Source organism: Sminthopsis crassicaudata, chromosome 1 (assembly GCF_048593235.1).
Source record: "Sminthopsis crassicaudata isolate SCR6 chromosome 1, ASM4859323v1, whole genome shotgun sequence".
NCBI classification, from domain to species: domain Eukaryota; kingdom Metazoa; phylum Chordata; class Mammalia; order Dasyuromorphia; family Dasyuridae; genus Sminthopsis; species Sminthopsis crassicaudata.
The window spans coordinates 329,714,055-329,734,293 of NC_133617.1; the positions used below are offsets into that span (position 1 = coordinate 329,714,055).

The window sequence follows — 20,239 nt, forward strand, 5'->3', positions numbered from 1 at the left end:
TCCCTTTTAAAAATTCTGCGAATGAGTTCTTTTGATGTGTGATTAAAGTTTGTTTATTATATTTTGTTTGGATTTTACGAGTTTAAGCAATTTAAGGTTTTCTAATCTTCAATTGAAATTTTGTAAGTATCAATAATCCTTCATATATATCAATTTGATTGAAGATTACTTCAATACATTTATTTTCATCACAGTTTTTATGCTTAGTAAAATTTGACTTTATTGAAAAAATCACTGGAGAATTAGTTAGAGTACTTACTATACAATCATACATTGTACAGATTATTTTGTTATTGATTGCATGGCTTGAATATCAGCTATTTTATTGCACGGCTTGAATATCAGCTATTTTGTAACAAATAGGAGCACTGTAATTTCAAGAAATTTAAAGTTTCCTTTTCTCCTTTCTACTTAGTTTTGCTGTATAGGAAAAAAAAGAGCTTTTGAAGGTATTTCACAATGACTTACACTTTTTTGTATCTACAAAGTTAAAATGTAGTTTGGAGTGAGGAGAAATTAGAACTAAAAATATGAAAATCAAGTGATCATAAAATTGAACAAGCCACTAAGTTTTCTGAAGACTTTATCGTTTATTCTTATATATTGGGAAGGATGTAAGGAAATCTAAGAGAAGCTCATCATCTATTATTTTTAAATAATTGAAGAATTATTATTGGAGAACATTTAAGGAATATTGATTCTATCCCAAATTTTAAAACACTTATAAATCACCAACCTTTTTAGTTATGGAATTTCAGCTTCTTATATCAGGAAATCATGTTATATCTATGTACCCTAAACACATGATACATCAACAAAATTAAAATTGTATTCATTTTGCAAACAAGGATCATTCTGGCTAGGCAAAGAAAGACTAATCACTAAGTTATCCATTTAGTGATGAATTTTGTGACCATGGCAACCCATGAAGCAAAGGGAAATATAAAATGGCTCTCAGCCCTATGAAATACTTGTCTACTTATGCAGTAATGATAGTAGAGTAATAGAAATGTCAATCAGTGAATACACATTCCTTGAGAATGTACAATTTTTTTCTTCTGTATTAGAAGGGTTGGGGGCACTGCACCCTCCCACAGCTGGAAAATCCACATAAAATTGTTTGGGCATCTTTTCTTTTTTCTGTTTTTTTAAAAATAATAATAGATTTTTATTTTTCAAAATGCAGACAAAATAGTTTTCAACATTCACCCTTGCAAAACCTCATGTCCCAAGTTTTTCTCTCTCCCTTTTCTCGTCCCTGATCCCCTAAACAGCAAGCAATCCAGAATAGGTTAACGTGCAATTCTTCCATATTTCCTTATTTATTATGCTTTACAAGACAAATCAGATCAAAAAGGAAAAAAAATGAGAAAGAAAAACCAAGCAACCAAGCAACAACAAAAGAGTGAAAATACTATGTTGTGATCCACATTAAGTCCCCATAGTCCTCCTTTGTATGCATATGGCTCTCTCCATCAAATTTATTGGAATTTGGTCCTCTTTTCATACAAGAAAAGTAGTCTGACTTTTTTTTTTATCAGATGTGTATAGTATTTTGCTATAAATTTAGGTCATAGATTCCATTTTGTCTACTAGCTTTTGTATATTGTCTGTGGCTTCTAAAATTCTCCTCCCAAATTCCCATTTAATTTCTTATGCTTACTGGTGATATATTGAACCTGGGATGGGTAAGTTATGATGTGGAAGGGATAACTATACTATGTTTCAGTAACTCAGATCAACAAAGAGAGTAAGTTCTAGATTTCACTCAAAAGGAATTTCCCTGGTCTTTAATGTAGATCATAATGGAGATTATGAGCTCCTCTTATATTGGTTTCTTTAGAGTGTTTCCTTCAGTCACTTGAAGTGGGGTTTATAACTTTCATTTTATCTCTCCAAACCAGAAGTCAGAAGCATTTGAAACAAATGCAGAACCTGACAAGACTAAAGACAACTGAAAAGACTCTTAGACATTAAGAAAGCAAAACTTCACCCTACCTCTCATGCAGTCCTAGCACTTTGATCCATCAAAGGGAGGAGATACTTGGGTTACAGTTAATATAAGGAAAATTGCTCATAGGTATAATTTGGAGGATCAAAGAAAGTTGACAGTTATTTTTATAATATACCCAAAGGCAATAAGGAATATAATTTTTAATGAAAATTTATCTGCATTGTGTTATAGTACTCATAAATATTTGCAAAAAGGTCCATCATAAAAATAATTGCAACTGTTGCATCAACATGGGTTACAGCAGATGAAAAGGTAGAGAAATTTTCTGAATTTCCTAAGGCTCTTAAATGAAATTATCAATAATTGCTTTTAAAATGGAACCAAAATAATCTAAAAAGTGCCTTTTTCAGCAAGCATTTGAGTTACTTGCCAAGTAGAGAGAGGTGGTAGTCAAAGACAGCACTGATTTAATATATAAACTTGCTTAAAATTTTTTCTTAAGAGAGAAAATAGATTATAAATAGTATCCTCTCATGAAGGAAAAATAATAAAAGGATAATGGGAGACAATCTATGTAAAATAATTTTGAATACATTTAAAGATTAAAAATAGAAGCAGTATAACAAACTGTAGAAAAATGGAAAATATACCAAGGTTAAAAATAAATTATTGATATTTTTGCTTTTATATGTATGATTATCATCTAATCTACGTACCTATGTTTCTATCTATCTACCTACTTACCTACCTACTAACATACCTACCCACCTACATACTTATCTAATTGATCTGTTATTTCCCCATTCCCTATCCAAAAAGCCATATAGTGTATAAAATAATACAAAACAGGAAAATATAAATCTGACAGAATATGAAGCATCTCTTACCCATAGTTTCCCTCAAGCTTCAGCAAAGAAGGGAGGAAGTTCTGTTCAAGAGAATATGGGTATTCATCCTGAATATACTTAATTGAGAAGTAGAAATGGAACTACAGAGATCAAAGATAGGAAAAAACAACTAGATTAGACCAATTTCAGAAATAAAAAAAATATATCAGAGACTACATATAAAGCCTGAGTCACACTCTCCCACTAATATATTTATCTCTAGGGGAAAGTGAAAACATATTTGTAAAATCCAACCCAGGAGACACATATAGGAAGAAATTCCACCTGCCTGTAGTAACTCACAATTATAGAATTGTAAACTTTTGAACAGATGCTTGTACTATTAAATTTAGGAATCCAATTTTTACTGGACTAAGGGACATGTTACTTGAGCCAAATGAGCTGATGTTTTCAACTAAAGTAATATTTCCTTAGCAAAAGGAAATGGTTTTCCTTAAATTTGGAAAAAACCCTTTCTACTTTGCTCTTTTGTAGAATTCATTTTTTCCTTTTCTATTTATAAGCAACTGGTGACAGTATGGAAAATAATCTTCTGTCTTCCCAGCAGCAAATCACAAAACAAATAAAATTATATTGTATCTTCCCTTTCCTCCCCTCCTCTTCTTTTCTCCTCTATTCTCTGCCTCTTTCTGTTTTTTTATCTTTCTCTTTTCTCTCTTTTCTCCTTTGTGCCTTTGTCTCTGTCTCCCTGTCTCTTTAAATGACTCTATTTTAGTTGGTGTTAACTAAATTCTCATCCTTTATTTAAGATCATATGAATTATATTTGTCCCACAATTGCAGAATAGTTCCAGTGTAAATAATTCCCAAGTTATTAATTTAAAGATTCTCTGAATTTTTCATATGTAAACCACTGAAGCATATTGTGTTCTTCATTTCCTCCTTAGTCTAGATCTTGTTATATTCAAATGGACATTAACTGTCTCAAAACTATAGGTCAGACAATTTCACTAGCTGCTTTTCTCTTAGACTTCTGAGAAGACCTATGTACTATACACTTGAACTGTTAAAGTAGACAACTCATCACCTATTTTTGTCAGAAGCAGACTTAATGAACCCCCAAATTGAATGATCAAGGACTATTCCTTTAAATGATCCTTTAAATAACCCTAACCCTACATATTGAACAGCTGAAAGTGAATATCACATAGAAGAAAATGGAGAGATATTGTGAGTTTGAGTAGGCTAAAACATAAGAAATGATGAATTTTAAAGAGCAAAGATAAAGGGTATCAGAATACAAAATGTAGGGAAAGCAAGATCACAGAGCAAAGGTGAGAGATAAGAGGGAGATGGGATCTAGTGATTTTTTAAATAACTTCAGAATGTCAGGACACAGTGAAGGAAGTCTTGAGTATTTTTGTGAAATTTATTGACAGAATTATGAGACATTGATTAGAGTCTTGCACAGCAGGCAGACATGATGAGTTGAGATGAACATCACTGAAAGAAACATTCAAATCGATAAGGTCCATATATTCACTAGAACTTGACATTTGAGTATTCACTCTTGCCATTAATTAGAAATAAATAAGGCATATATAAATAAGCAGCTTGTTAATTCTGAGAGAAGTCAAAGACAACTATGAGATTGAGATTAGATGATAGGTCAAGGACACAAGTTAACTTCAATTATTAATCTTCAAGTAGTCAATCAGGTAAAGAAAGTAAGCATGAATTTGGTCTTCAATTGCCATTTTTCCCCTTTTGGGGGGTGTAGCACATAATAAGGTGGATTCATGAATTCATGAACAATTTTATGTTCTTTTCTTCTGTCAAGACACTCTTTGTCCTTGCTCTTCTGATTAAGAGTATGCAATGTGATTTCTTGTCATTCATGTTGAAGTGAAGAATAAAATGATTTTATAACTTAAGGAGAATTTTTCTGTGTTTGTGAAGTGGAGCACTTTTATGAAAAATAGCATTTTTATAAACTTTTTGCCTTATAAGATTTTAAATTACTTATTTCCACAAGTAATTCTTTCTATTCTTTCTATACCATCCTTTAATTTAAAAAATATAGAAAAAGGTTAATTCTTGTAAGTTTCATTATCTTTTTCAGTTCCCTGATTTATCTTTAATTTCTTCTAAACCATTTTCCTGAATTCTTTGTCTTATTTTTCCCCTTTATGTAGAAGTTATGAGTTGGATTCCTGAATGTCAGACCCTGAAAATGTATTACACAAGCTTAAATGGTGCTCAAAAGAAATTGTATTCAAAAATAATAATCATATGCTGTTACTCTCTTATATATAATTACATATGACAATAGATTATTGTGTGAACTAATAGGGTTTTTTGAAGAAGCGCTCTCCCCAAGAAGCTTCAATCCTTCGTCAGTTGTACACTGAGTCTTTCTCTGACCTGTATCACTTCAGTATCCAAAACTTGGAATACAAGATGGAAATGCTCGAGGCATTTGTGATCATGCAGAGTATCAATATGCTTCAAGGCCTTATTCCATCTAAGGTAACTATAAATAATAGAATTTCCTGAGCTGTGGAATTGCTCTTTTATGAAGCTATGTGGCTTGTGAAATCAATTTCAGTTTGGAAGTGAAAAAAAAATTGAATTTGAACCACAGCTCTGACCTTTGTTAGTTTTGTGAGCCTGAGCAAGTTACTTAACTGTTCTATGTCTCAGTTTCCTTATCAGCCTAATAAGAGAATATCATATTGACATTAATTATCTCAGAGGAAAGTTGTGATGCTTTGCCAAGTTTAAGGAACTATATAAATGAGGTATTATAATGATAATTGAAACTGATATTAAAATGCTTCATTCTATTAGAAATGTAGAGGAAATTAACTTTAAAATTCAATGTTAGGATATTGTATATTTCATTATGTATTTATAAGAATTCTGGACAAAATGCAGAGTGGTTTGTATATACGTTGTTGAATTTAGCAGTTACATATAAAAATAATTCTTCAAGAAAACATGATTTTCAGTTGTAGCAGTTTAATGTTTAAGGAGACCTTTGAAGGTATTTAGCATGACCTTTATCCAAACTCAGAATCTCCTCTATGTATCTAGCAAATATCTGTTTTCAAATTCAATTTTTAAGCCAATGTGGAGATCCATTTTAAACTCAGCATGATTATATAATTGAAAAAATATATACGTTTTAAATTTATGTGTAGAAAATTATCCTTTTACTTCTTCATCTATTACTAGAGAAATCTGTTCTTTCTCTTATAATGTTTTTAATTGAAATTCCATGCAACAATTTCAGTTAGAAAATTTTGTATTTAAAAGAAGGCTTCTTTATTGTATAGGAGCAGGGAGGGGATATCACATCAGAACACCTGGAGAGATTATATGTTTTCTCTCTGATGTGGAGTGTTGGAGCATTACTGGAATTGCAGGACCGCTATAAAATGGAGAACTGGCTGAGGTCTCATGAAAAACTGAAACTGGATTTACCACATTTAGATGGAAATGAAGACACCATGTTTGATTATTATGTAACGACTGATGGTTAGTACATGTAGTTTATATATTGATACAGATAATGAATCAAGTCTAGAATTCTGATTTCCTTGATTTAGAGAATTTCTGGGAGAGGAAATTCTATCAGTATGGGTCAGTATATTTCTTTAGATAAAAAAGATTTGCCTGGAGCACTGAAAGGTTAAGGGAATTATTAGTCAATCAGCCAGGACAAGTCAGAAGTAGGGATTGAATCAAAATCTTCCTAGTTCCAAGGCCAGCTCTATCCATATGTAATAATGACATGATAGAATATCCAGAATCAAAATTTTTTTCCGAGTTATCATTTAAAATTATTAGCTATAAATTCAATATTATATTTTAATATATAAAAGAACCATCTTTTCTCCATCTTTTTAAATTAATTTGATTATGGTAAGGCTGAAAATTATTACAAGGCTAGGGATTTAATTTACAATTTCATCATTATAAGGAACTATTGAGTGAGAAAACTGCCTCTAGCTATGCTAATTGGCATCTTCTCTGTGTTTTTAATTTTTTTAGATAGTTGCCTAATGTACTCAAAGGTTAAATAGCTTGCCTCAAAGTCACATAGGAATTTGGTTCACTGGCATAGTGTCATGGTTTTCAGGATTCTCTTTTTTACTATGCCATGCTGCTTTTTTTGTTAATAAAAAACCAAACAAACAAAAACCTCAATGGTATAACTAAGGCATAGTGCTTAGAAAAGTATATATAATAGAAAAAATTTTGGTGTGATCTGGAGTTTCTGTGTGACCATTGGCAAATTATTTTATCTTGCTTAGCCAGTTTTCTCATCTACAACATGAGACTTAATATGTTTTAATGTCTGTTTCTTATGTCAAGATATTAGGAGACACTCTGTTTTCCAGAGCTAAGGCCCAATAAGTAGACTATGCTCCGATCTGGACATAGCAATAATCTTTTGCACTCACAGTGATTTCAGTCATAGCAAATTCCTAGAATCTTGCTTTGTTTGGTAACAAACACTCACTTGTTAGAGGCCAGTTTTGGTCTGGTTGTCTCATATACTTTGTTATAGGAGAATTTCATCTTGAAAAATAAGATTCTATTAAGGCCATATTTTCCTAATACCTCCTCTTTGTGAATTCAGGCCAGCTCCTTAATCCCTTTATGATTTACCTTTTATATACTTGGTCTCTGAAACTGGTGATATTTATTTTGTGTAGATGGTTAATAAATTGTCTTGATAAGCAGAAATTCTTAAACAATTAAAGGTGGTGTTTTATGTGAAATTTATTTAGCTCTGAAAACGTTAATATTCTCTCTTCTAATCAGGCAAATGGATGCACTGGAACACATGTGTTGAAGAATATGTTTATCCTTCTGACTTTACTCCAGAATATGGCTCCATCTTGGTGCCAAATGTAGACAACGTGAGAACTGATTTCCTAATTAAAACTATTGCTAAACAAGGCAAGGTATGATTTCTGTGACATTTTTGTGTGTAATTGGTAGATAAAAGCTTAAATGCAATGCCTCATTGTGTCCTTGGGATGTTAAGGCCAAGTTAGGAAAATAAATTCTGGTAGCTTCTCCATGGCTTTAGAGGCCTGAGAATAGGCCTGGTACAGATTTTATAAACTAAGAACCAACTTGCTAAGTTATGAGAGGCTGTTCTCTATGCTGTCCAGATGATGATGAATTTATCAGTCAAGTAACTTTTAGAATCCATCTACCAAGTTGTAGAATAATTGTGATCAGTATCAATGAAATTAATATCCATACTGTTGAAACCATGAATTCATTCAAGTATTGAAATCAAATTGTATGTCGTAGTTTAAAAAACAACTTTGGAAAATAGATTTTTTTTTTTACATTTCAGCTACTGAGGGCTGTTATTTAGCAAAAAAAAAATAACATACCCACTATAATCTATTATTTCATCAACTCTAGTTAGGTAATATTAAGAATGCTTTTTTTTCATTCATTATTGAATTATTTTGCATAAATTGAAAGAGAAAATGAAATTTTTATTTCAATCCAAAAGGAAGAGTTCTCTTTCAGTCATTTTATTATGTTCCTCAGATTATTTGGCTTCTATTTTAGGCTGTATTGTTAATTGGAGAGCAAGGAACAGCTAAAACTGTTATTATCAAAGGATTTATGTCGAAATATAATGCTGAAAGTCACATGGTCAAAAGTTTGAACTTTTCTTCGGCAACTACTCCCTTGATGTTCCAGGTAACTTTTCTTTTAATCTTGTATATATTTGAAACGTATGGGTCAAACACTTTCTTGATATTTTCAGGGAAAATAACTTAATTTTTTGTGGTACTCAGATTATTGTACCTTTCCTTTTAGTCGGATGCTATCTTCAGCTTCTCACCATGTGGGATAATCGACAAACACTTTCCAACAAAACTTCCAGAGGCTGTTATCCTATGGTGCCAGTGTCTTTGCTATTCTAGCTAGAGGATCTTAGAGGGTCATGATAGGGGAGAGAAAACTCTCAACCAAAAGTCAAGAAGACTTGAATTTGAATTCCTGTTCTGGTGCTTAGTAGATATATGATTATGGACAAGTCATATCAGCTCTTTGGACTTCAATTTTCTCATCTGTGAAATGGGAATAATACCCCCATTGAGCTGTTAGAAGAAGTATATAATAATGCATGTAAAGTGCTTTAAAAACTTTAAAATCCAATCTAAATGCCATTACCAATATTAATAATCTCTAACTCTAAATTGTTGTGAAGCCAGGAACTCTCTGAACAAGATAAAGCCCCCAGTGCTCATATAACCTTAAAGAGGCTATATGTAGGCATGCATAAATACAAAGTGTTATTTTTGGTTAGTGAAATATGAAAGCTCAGGAGCCACTTAATATCCCTTTTATTTTGTGTACTTCAGACTTTCACTGGCCAATACAACCCAGTAGCATTTTTTCTTGCTATCATCCTGGTGTATCTCCATCCTATAATGTGACATTAGGGGAAGACGAGTCAGAATTTATTAATGTAGGAATTAAGGTGGCAATCTCGTTTTCCTCTTCTGGCTATTCAGATCTATCCAGAAGACACACACAAAAAATACGACTCTGTGTGTGTGTGTGTGTGTGTGTATGTGTGTGTGTGTACCAACGGAAGCTTTGTATTCTTGTCAGACATCAGTGTTTAATGGATCCTACCTTGAAGAGATTGTCAGAGTGCTGTGAATTGTGAGATGCTCCAGTGTCTATTACCCACTAGTACTGGATACAGCCTGATCTACTTTGATAATCGTTTTTTTTTAAGGTGGAAGAAGAGTGTATGATTGTCTAAGGCTGCAGTACCATTGCAATTGAAGGAATTTTTGATGTTGGAGAATTATTTTATTTTTAAAAATGTTTTTAATTTAATATGCTATGAAAACAATCTGAGTAGGTTATAATATATTAAAACAATGGTAGAATTTTTTCAAACTTTTAAGTTATATGTTGTGGTTGAAATGATTTCCAAGGGCTGACATTTGAATCTGTACAAAATCCTTTCTTATAAGTACTAGTTGCATCCTAGCTTACACTGATTTTTAATTTGTTTGTTATTCATAAAGAAATATGAATTTTTTTCATTCTGCACTCCACATTCTTTTGTTTTACTTTAAAGTCATAAACTATGAAGAAAATAATTTAAAAATCTTAAGTCACTTATAAATGTAGAGTTTAAATATAGGAAAATAACAATCCTAAACTAGATTACACAGTCCTGGAGGTTAAGAAATATGTCTTTGGAATCTCCACATGGATAGTCATTAGATATATTTGTTGAATAAATGCTTGATTTACCAGGCTATATAGTAAAATTGGAATGATATAGAGAAGATTAGCATTGCCCTTATACAAGAATGATAGAAATTTCATGAACCATTCCCTTTTTTAATGGGCAACATGATACTGGAGCTGCCCAGTATCTGAAAACTGTTTCAAGGCTGCCTCTGATATATACAGGCTGTTGTGACTCTGGAAAAATGGCTCACTTTTTCACAGCTTTAGGCAACTTTCAAAATGTACAAGTAGGAGAGAAGATGCCAACCTATATTGATAGAGAAAATTTCCTCATCCTGCTATTCTCTACTTCAGTAGAAATAGTAGGATAATTTCCTACATAACTTAGAGTGAGTGAGGTTTTAAACAGATTTCACTTTGTAACTTTTTAATCTGTTGATGGTTTTACTGATAAAAACTTTTATATGGGCAGAAGGCAATTTCCCTATTATGTCTCAATGTGAAATGGGAAAACCTTGTTCATATTGAAATCTTGGGTTCCTTGGATTCTTCACAGCTTATGCTTTTTCTTTTTTTTTTTTTTTTTTTTTTAATAGGGAACACAATATAGTCTCATTTCCTGTTGCAGAGTTGTAAATGCTTTCTCTTTATGGTACCCAATCTGAAGATTGGTTCCAGTTCTAGGTCTTTCTCTTGTTTTGGTATTTATATAGGCAAACCTTACCTGAAATGCACTTATCCCTTAATCATTAGGGTATCTGTTTCCTGAAATGACTTCTTATCTTTTTAAATCTACTTTTTCATGTCACATTTGCATGAAGAGAATGTAATAATTTTGAGGCTAGGGTTGTAATTTTCATGTCTTCCTAGTGCCTATAACATAGCACATGTTTAACAAATCTTGTTGAATTGAACATTACTTTTCCTTTAGAATTTTCAGAGTGAGGCTTAATGATTAATTATGTCTCCTGGTCTAATCTCCACCTGCTATTGAATAATCTGAAATCCACACTTGATCCCACTCTCACATACATCCTTCCTTAACCTTAAAAATGCCAAGAAAAATGTGCACAGTGATCTCTATCTTTGCACATTTCCGCTGACATTTATGAATTCACCACTTATATTGATAAACATACCAAATTACTAACAATCTATTCTCTTATAGATCATACCATATAAATACACATATCACCCAAACTCTTCTCATTCATGAAATTTCACTGCATCCTAATTCTAATCAGTCACACAAGGATTGGTTTAATCATGTTCATTTTCCCCATGAATATCACAATTAGAGAAAAGTGCTGAGGCTTTTTTCAGTCCCAGGGCATAATTTGGAGGTGTCTCTATGTAATGGGCATCTGAGAGCTTGCTTTTGCTCCACAAATAACTGTCCTTCTCTCCATTCTAATACTTCTTTTCTTAACCATGATTTCTCACTAATCCTCTGTAGATGATTTGCCCAATTTGTCAGATATCTTCTAGGTCTTTTAACATCTCAAAGTACCTAGACTGTCAGGATATTCTCCTATATGATCAATTTACTATATGACCAATTTTCACTATATGACCAATCTACCCCCCTTTCTGATCACATATATTTCCTGGATTGTATTATTTCTGGTGTAAAAATCATCATTGATAATATGTTGTCCACCAAGATCTTTCCATTGTTATTTAAGTTACTTGAAAGTTTTTATTCTAAAGAAAACATAATCCATAATTTTTAATGTGATATAACAAGGAAAATACTGATATTTACTTTCCCAAGTGCTAGTCAGCATGCTCTCTGATTCTTTTTACTTTTGGCCCTAGTTTATTTTCTATCTTCAATGTTTATTCAAAATAAATACTATTTTAGTAGGTCACCTGTGTAACTATATTCCTTAATTTGGGCATTGGAAATTCTTCATCCATTATTGGCTTTTCTGGTTTGAATTGTTTGACCAGTCTTTTCTGAGTAGCTATAGACTGAATGTGGCTTGATTCAGTTAGGACAATGCTGTCTATTCCAGTTTAGGTTCCAATGAGAGTGAGGGTAGTGGTGATGGAGTTTGCATATGTTTCCAGATCCCTGAGCACAAAAGCAGTCTCATTTAACTTTGCTGGCCTGCACAAGCCAGCTGGCAGTCTGCTTAATTAAGAGAGCTGGCCAACAGACTTTGAAAGGCTATGCAGCCCAAAATACAGACTTTAAAGCTTTCTGGCCATCAGCCCTGGTTAACTGAATACTGATTATAGAAAAGCTCTGAGCAGACCTGAGCTCTTTACATAATAGAAGTTATGGTGCCATCAAAAGAAGAAAAAAGGAGAAAGTAACTGTATAATATCAGGATTGAGGCACATTCTAATTTCACATAAGCTAAAATTCCCTTTCCTCCTAAATTAAAGCAGATTTTCACATTGGAACTGAGGAAGTTATAGGGATAATTCAAACACTTCAGATGTGTTTTTGCTTGCATATGTAGCATTTGGGGTTTTATTGACTAATTCATATTAATGGAAAATATTCCCAGGAAGTTCTTTATGATCAATTCTCTTTCAGCTCATATTTTCACAGATGTTTCTGTTGATTATCTTGTTTCTTAGCGGACAATAGAGAGCTATGTTGATAAGCGCATGGGCTCAACATATGGCCCTCCAGCAGGAAAGAAGATGACTGTATTTATTGATGATGTAAATATGCCTGTAATCAATGAATGGGGAGATCAGGTAAGTTACAGGATGTGGCAAGACTGATTTTTTTTTCAAATCAAGATCTAACTAATTTTCAGTATATATATATATATTTTTTAATTCATTTTTCTAAATTATCCCCTCCCTCCCTCCACTTCCTCCCCCCATGACAGGTAATCCCATACATTTTACATGTGTTATCAGTATATTTTCATAAGCAAGCATTTATTTTCAATTTTTTCAACCTTTGTATCTCTGAAGTTCATCATTTTTGACAGCATATATATTTGAAATTGGTGTATAAAATGTTTTAATATTTTATGTTTCCTTTTTAAGGTTACCAATGAGATAGTTCGGCAGTTGATGGAACAAAATGGATTCTATAACCTTGAGAAACCAGGGGAATTTACAAACATTGTAGATATCCAGTTTTTGGCAGCCATGATCCATCCTGGAGGAGGACGCAATGACATACCCCAGAGACTCAAGAGGCAGTTTTCTATATTTAACTGCACTCTCCCATCAAATGCTTCTATTGACAAGATCTTTGGTAAAATGAATGTGAAATGATTTGTAGGAAGTGATTTGGGATGGGGACAGATAAGTTGCCCAGAGTACACTTAGGAAACAGCCCAAAGCTTTCTAGTGGCCAGCATTAGATCAACATTGGGTGGTCCTTATTCTGTAGATTTCTTGCATCATTCTTGAAATCCTCTTAAGAATAAACTATCATTCTCAAGTAATATGCTTTATGTTATGTAGAAGAAATTCGATATAACATATTTGCATTTAACTTGAGTACATGGATGATTTTTATTTGCCAGAACTTTTTTTCCCATTAAAAACTCATGTCAAATTCTTATACAATAATGCAGACTTGAATGTTCTAGAGTCTGTCCTATACTCTGGTAGTGGCATATATTGCAGCACTGGGTTGATGGCTATTGGACAATGTGGCTTTTGTCAATCTCAATCCTAAAAATAACTCAGTCAATGACTGGAAGATTTGTATGCAAATTGGATTCCATTGCTTTTGGACAAAGGTCATTCTAAGGCTTAGAAAGCAATACAGTACAAATACTAAAAATGGATTCAATGTGTTCTTCAGGATAAATTACAGAATTAAAATTAATTTCTTAACAGAAAAAAGTATAGAGAATTTCATAACATGAAGTCATTAGAACAATCTATCATCATACCAGTTTGTACTTTCATGTTTTAAATAGCTTTAGATATGATTTTTAAAAATTACATCCAGTTCAAAAAGAAATTTGCCTTAAGTGTAATGTATATATCTATGTCTGATGATAAGTATTTAGAAATGATCTTGACTGATTACTATTTTAAATTACATTGAGGATGTAATTTGTAATACAAATCTAGGGATTTAGGGCAGAATAAAATATATTGAATAAGATTATAAAGCTCAGGGACTTCCTGAATTTATATAACTGAATTGGTAGGGTATCAGACTTAATCTGAGTCCAGAATTTATGTCCCTGTTTGGGTTTGGGTTCTCTTTGGGTATCTAGTATAAGGAAATGAATTTGGAGTCAAAGTATATTAATTTAAATCTTGTCTCTACCAACATTTGTGGGACTTTTGGCAGTCACTTTTCTTCATTGAGCATTAGTTTCCTCATATGTAAAACAAAGAGATTGAATTAGATAGTTTCAAGATACACAGACTTTAAAACTATTAATCATATAAAATGAAAATCATTAGGTTAATTGGGAATGATTCAGAAACACATTTTAAAAAATTTTTTTAGCTTTTTATTTTCAAAATATATGCATAGATAATTTTCAATATTCACCATTGCAAAATCTTGTTGATTTCTAAGAGATGTAATTGACTAAACACAAAAAAGAGAAAAGAGTGGTTATCATTTACATATTTTCCTGCTCACAAGATCTCTCTTTTTAAAAAAAAAATATATATATATATATGTATGTATGCATTTATTTAATATTTTTCCCTAGTTACATTGAGAATAATTTTTTACATTTGTTTTTAAGATTTTTGAGTTCTATCTTTTTTCTATTATTACTATCCACAATTAAGAAACTACATGTGAAAATATACAAAACATTTCCATACAAGTCAAGTTGTAAAAGAAAACTTAGATCTCCTACCCTGATAAAAATAAACATGCTCAAGAAAAATTAAGTTAAAAATAAAGAGAGATATAGAAAGAGAAATAGAAAATGCTTCAATCTGTATTAAGACAAGTCAGTTCCTTTTCTGGGTATGGATAAGATTTTTCATCATAAATACTTCAAAGTATTGTGAATGTGCAACTGAGCATAACAAATTCATTTATAGCTAATTATTCCAGAACATTGCTGTTAGTTTGTACATAGCATATTTCACTTTGTTCATGTAGGACTTTACAATTTTTTTTTCATGAGAGCTTCCTGCTTGTCATTTTTCAGAGAACAATAGTATTCCATCAGAGAAACTTGTTTCATATATTTTTTTTACAATTACTATTGCTTATTGTATTTTCCTTCCATTTATTTTCTCTTTTCTTTCACCCTCTCCCTCCTCAAAAGTGTTTTGCTACTAATCATTCTATCCCCCAATATGCCCTCTCTTTAATCACTTACCCCCTCTCCTAAGTCCCCTCCTCCTTCTACAAGATAAATTTCTAAACTCCCATTGAATATGTATACTATTTCATGTTAAGCCATTTCTACTGGGAATAAGATACACTTACTCATCTTCTCCTCCCTTCTTCCCTTCCATAGTAAAAGCTTTTTCTTGACTTTTTTTGTGGTAGATAATTTGTGTCATTCTGCTTTCTCTCAATACATTCCTCTCTCACCCCTTAATTTTATCATTAAAAGATATTATCCCTTTATGCTATTTTTAAAATTTATTTTTTAATTAATTTTTTAACACATTGCTTTATGTATCATGTTGGGAGAGAAAAGAATAGCCATGGGAAAGATAAAAAAGTGAACATGGCATATGTTGATTTACAGTCTCACTTATTTTTCTGGATGCAGATGGCATTTTCTGACGAAAGCCTATTGGGATTGCTTTAGATCAATGAATCACTGAGAAGAATCAAGTCTTTTATAGTTGATCATTACACATTCTTGTGTATATTATTATATTTTGTGTATATTGTGTATAATGCATTCCTCATTCTGCTTGTTTCTCTCAGCATCAGTTCATGTAAATCTTTTCTGTCCTTTCTAAAATCAGCTTGTTCATCATTTTTATAGAACAATAATATTCCATTACCTTCATATACCACAATTTATCCAGACATTCCTCAATTGATAGCCATCTACACATTTTTAAATTCTTAGCTACCACAAAAGAGTCACTACAAACATTTTTATCCCTTTATACTCAACTCATGCTTGTGTCCTCTATCTATGTATACTCCTAATTGCCACAATAATGAGAAAAATCGTTACAAGTATCATCCTCTCATATAGGAATGTAAACAAATAATCCTTATTAAGTCCCTTATGATATCACTTTCCTGATTACCTCCTTAGGCTTCAGTGTCCTGTATTTGAAAATCATTCATTCAGCTCTGGTCTTTTCATCATGAATGCTTTAAAACCTTCTATTTCACTGCTTTCCTCTGAAGCATTATACTCAGTTTTGCAGGATAGGTGACTCTTGATTGCAATTGATTGCAATCCTAGCTCCATTGCTCTCTGGAATATCATATTCCAAACCTTCCATTGTCTTAATGAAGAAGCTGCTAAATCTTGTGTTATCCTGACTGTGGCTCCATTACATTTAAATTGTTTCCTTCTGGATGCTTCTAATATTTTATCCTTGATCTGGGAGTTCTGGAATTTGGCTATAATATTCTTGGGAGTTTTCATTTTGAAATCTCTTTTAAAAGGTGATTGGTGGATTCTTTCAAATTCTGTTTTACCCTCTGGTTCCAGATTATCGGGACAGTTTTCCTTGATAATTTCTTGAAATATTATGTCCAGGGTCTTTTTTTTTTTTTTTTTTTTAATCATGACTTTCAGGTAGAACAATATCTATTTTCCAGGTCAGTTGTTTTTCTAATGGAATATTTCACTTTTTTATGATTTTTCAATTTTTTTGCTTTTGCTTTATTTTATTTTGATTTCCCGATTGGCTAATTTTGCTTTTATGGGCATTTTTTCCCTCATTAGCTTTTTGTATTTCCTTTTGCACGTCTCTCAATTCTTTCCCTAATTTTTCCTCTATCTCTCTTACTTGAATTTAAAAGTTCCTTTTGAACTCTCCAGTAGCCTGAACCCAATTTTTATTTTTTTCTTGAAGGCTTTGCATGTAGGAGTTTTGACTTTGTTATCATCTTCTGAGTGTGTTTTGATCCTTTTTGTCACCATAATAACTTTCAATGGTCAGAAATATATATATACATATATTTCTTATTTTCCTAGCCTATTACTCAAGCTTTTAACTCTATTAAAATAGGGCTTTGTTTCCAGAGTAGAGGGTTCACTGTACCAAGCTTCAGGGAATTTGTGCAGCTGTTTTCATAGATCCTTTTAGGACTGGAAATATAATTTTGTTGATACAGACTCAGGGAATATAAGAGAAGCATTGTAGAATAAATGTCTATTGGTTTATCCAAACTAACTTAAAACATCTATAAATATTAAAAATTTGTTTATAAATTCATAAGTTTTTGATATTTTTCAGTTGACTGGATAATAGTTCACTATGATAAGCATTCTGCTTATTTTATTTTGCCTTTTGAATGTTAATTTAAATAAATTTATATTACAACACTTAAATGCAATAGGGCATCAATTCATAGTTAAAAATAGCAGGTTTCATTTTCTTTTTCAAATGTGCAATTCTATTATGAATAACAAAATATTATTAAAATTATTGTTTTAAATTTAGCTGTATAATTATAATTTTTTAATAATTTATATAATTTTTATTCTTAGGAGTCATTGGAGCAGGGCACTACTGTACCCAAAGGAATTTTTCAGAAGAAGTGAGAGATACTGTGGTCAAGCTGGTGCCACTGACTCGTAGGTTATGGCAGATGACCAAGATGAAAATGCTGCCCACACCTGCTAAATTCCATTATGTGTTCAACCTTAGAGATCTTTCCAGGATCTGGCAGGGAATGTTGAATACTACCTCTGATGTTATCATAGAAGTGGATGTAAGTGATACATATATCATAAAGATGCAGTGGATGGATTATGTCATACTATCCTTTGCAGAGAATTTTACTTGGGAATTTTGTTTTTCCTGGAATAATGAGACTGTATTATATGAAAATTTAGAATGCATATTATTGGCTAATAAAAGAAGGAAAATCCATAAGAGTCTGGGATTTTAAGAATAGATACATTAACTAGATTTACATAATTTAAACACAGTCATTTTTTAAATGAAAAATGTAGAGTTAAATGTTTGACATTCTGTTTCTAACAGACCAGATGTGATTGTTGAGTGTTATTAAAGAAAAAAAAAAACTATTGCTTATATCCTTTGAAAATATGTTTTTGTAGTTCTATTTTTATATAATTTTACATAATTATTATTTATCAACGAACCTCTTATGTAAGAAAGTAGATTCCCATGTAAGAAAGTAGAGTTAAGCAAACCATTCAGACCTCTTGATGATATTATGCAGCACATACCTCATTCCACACATAGAATCTATTACCAGTCTGTTGAGAAGAATAGTACATGTTTCATCTTCACTTCTCTGGAACTTAGATAATAAACAATGGTTCAAATTCTTATTTTATAGATAAGAGAACTGAACTCCAGAGGATAGTGACTTACTCAAAGTTACACAGGAAATAAATGCTAGTACAGGTGTGTACCACTCTACCACGTCTGAATTCCATAAAAGAGAATAATAGACTTAGAGGTAAAAAAGTTACTCAGCTGTGTTGTACAAGACTCTCATCTTGTAAGTGAGGAAATTGAAATTCGAAGATTAAGTAACATGTCCAAGGTGACACATAAAATTGTGTCAGAAGTAAAACCCAGATAAAGTGATTCCACATTCACTACTCTTTCCACTATTATACTGTTGCTATATGTAGCAATTGCTAATTTTTTAAAAAATTAAAAAATGAATCTTGCAAATTAAAAAAAGAGCAAGATTTTCAAATTTTAAGAAAAATGCATTTATACTTTAATAATTACAGAACCATAGCCATTATATTGATTCATATTCTGATATCTTTCATTATTTTATTTTTATTTTTTTTACATTTTTGTAGTTATTGTGTATATTGTTCTTCTGGTTCTTCTTCACTTTGCATTTAGTCACAACCGATCTTTTTCAGATTTCTCTAAATTCTTTATATTTAAAATTTCTTATGATATAATGCATTGCCTTACTATGCCATAATTTCTTCATCTGTTCTTCAATTATTACAAATATTTTTGTATGTAAGATTTTTTTTCTGTCTTTTCTTTCTTTTATTTATTTACTAGGCCCAATAATTGTATTACTGTGACAAAAAATGGGAATACTATAGCTACTTTCATAATGTATATCCATTTAATTTTCATAATACACTCCATTTGACATTCTAAATTAAGAATGAAAATAATTTTCAGGTAAAGAAGGAATGTGATTTTTTTCTTTAAAAAAAAAAAAAATTACTGTCCCAAAGCAAGGAATCTGATCCTTGATTAGCTTCTAAATAGTTTATATTTGGCTTGAGACTTTGTATTTGTACTTAGGTTTGAATTATGGGAAAGTCTAATGTTTAAATTTAAGAGTATAGCCAACTAGACTTTGGAAGATCTTGGTGGATATAATTTTTTAATTCTGCCCAACTGATTAATTCCTTTCTAATGCAAATGCATGACACTAATAATATAGCCTAATGCTAGATTTGCTCTTTCTTAGACTTTACTTGAATCAAATTAAGGCTTTTTAAAGTTATTTGTGCATGCAAAATAGATTGAGTTGTCAACAAACCTTTAATTAAGTGCATTAGCTCCTAGGGATAACTAGATGGTACCATGAATAAAATATTGGACAAAGAGTCAGGAAGACCAGAGTTAAATTCCCCTTAGACTTTTATTACCTTTGTGACTCTTGGCAAATCACTTAACTGCTTTCTTACTCAATTTCCTTATCTGTAAAATGATGATGATACTAATAGGACCTACCTCCCCTAGTGATTGTGGGGATGAAATGAAATAATACTCATAAAGTACTTTTGCAAATCTAAAAGTACTATATAAATGATAGCTTACCAAGTTGTCAGGCAAAGAAGTAGTTGTCCTTTGAAAATAAGATTTGCAAGGTGATAAATTTTAAACAGTATTTGCCAAGGAAACCTTGACAAAGTATAAAATGTTGAGTTTCACTATATTAGGAGTAAATTATCTTAATTTTGATTTCTACTTAACCATATTACCATCATATTTATTAGATCATGTAATAAAGCTTTCATATATTACTTATTTTTAAATAATTCTTAAAGGTAACTTAATTCCAACTGATGTGTGTATGTATGTGTGTGTGTGTGTGTGTG

At 31.5% G+C, this 20,239-nt stretch overlaps 1 protein-coding gene and 1 non-coding gene across 5 annotated transcripts in view; both read left to right on the top strand.

Annotated features, from left to right (window-relative positions):
- Window positions 1-20,239, top strand: part of DNAH5 (dynein axonemal heavy chain 5) — a 392,301-nt gene that overhangs the window by 250,458 nt on the left and 121,604 nt on the right. For all 4 annotated transcript variants that reach the window (XM_074279122.1, XM_074279119.1, XM_074279121.1 and 1 more), the window contains exons 44-50: window positions 5,154-5,330; window positions 6,140-6,341; window positions 7,635-7,777; window positions 8,406-8,540; window positions 12,654-12,776; window positions 13,077-13,290; window positions 17,666-17,889. In XM_074279122.1, coding sequence (XP_074135223.1) covers window positions 5,154-5,330; window positions 6,140-6,341; window positions 7,635-7,777; window positions 8,406-8,540; window positions 12,654-12,776; window positions 13,077-13,290; window positions 17,666-17,889 — 1,218 coding nt within the window. The remainder of the gene's footprint in view (window positions 1-5,153; window positions 5,331-6,139; window positions 6,342-7,634; window positions 7,778-8,405; window positions 8,541-12,653; window positions 12,777-13,076; window positions 13,291-17,665; window positions 17,890-20,239) is intronic.
- LOC141552303 (U6 spliceosomal RNA) lies at window positions 10,111-10,214 on the top strand. The gene has a single exon (XR_012485109.1). It is a non-coding gene; the product is annotated as a U6 spliceosomal RNA (small nuclear RNA).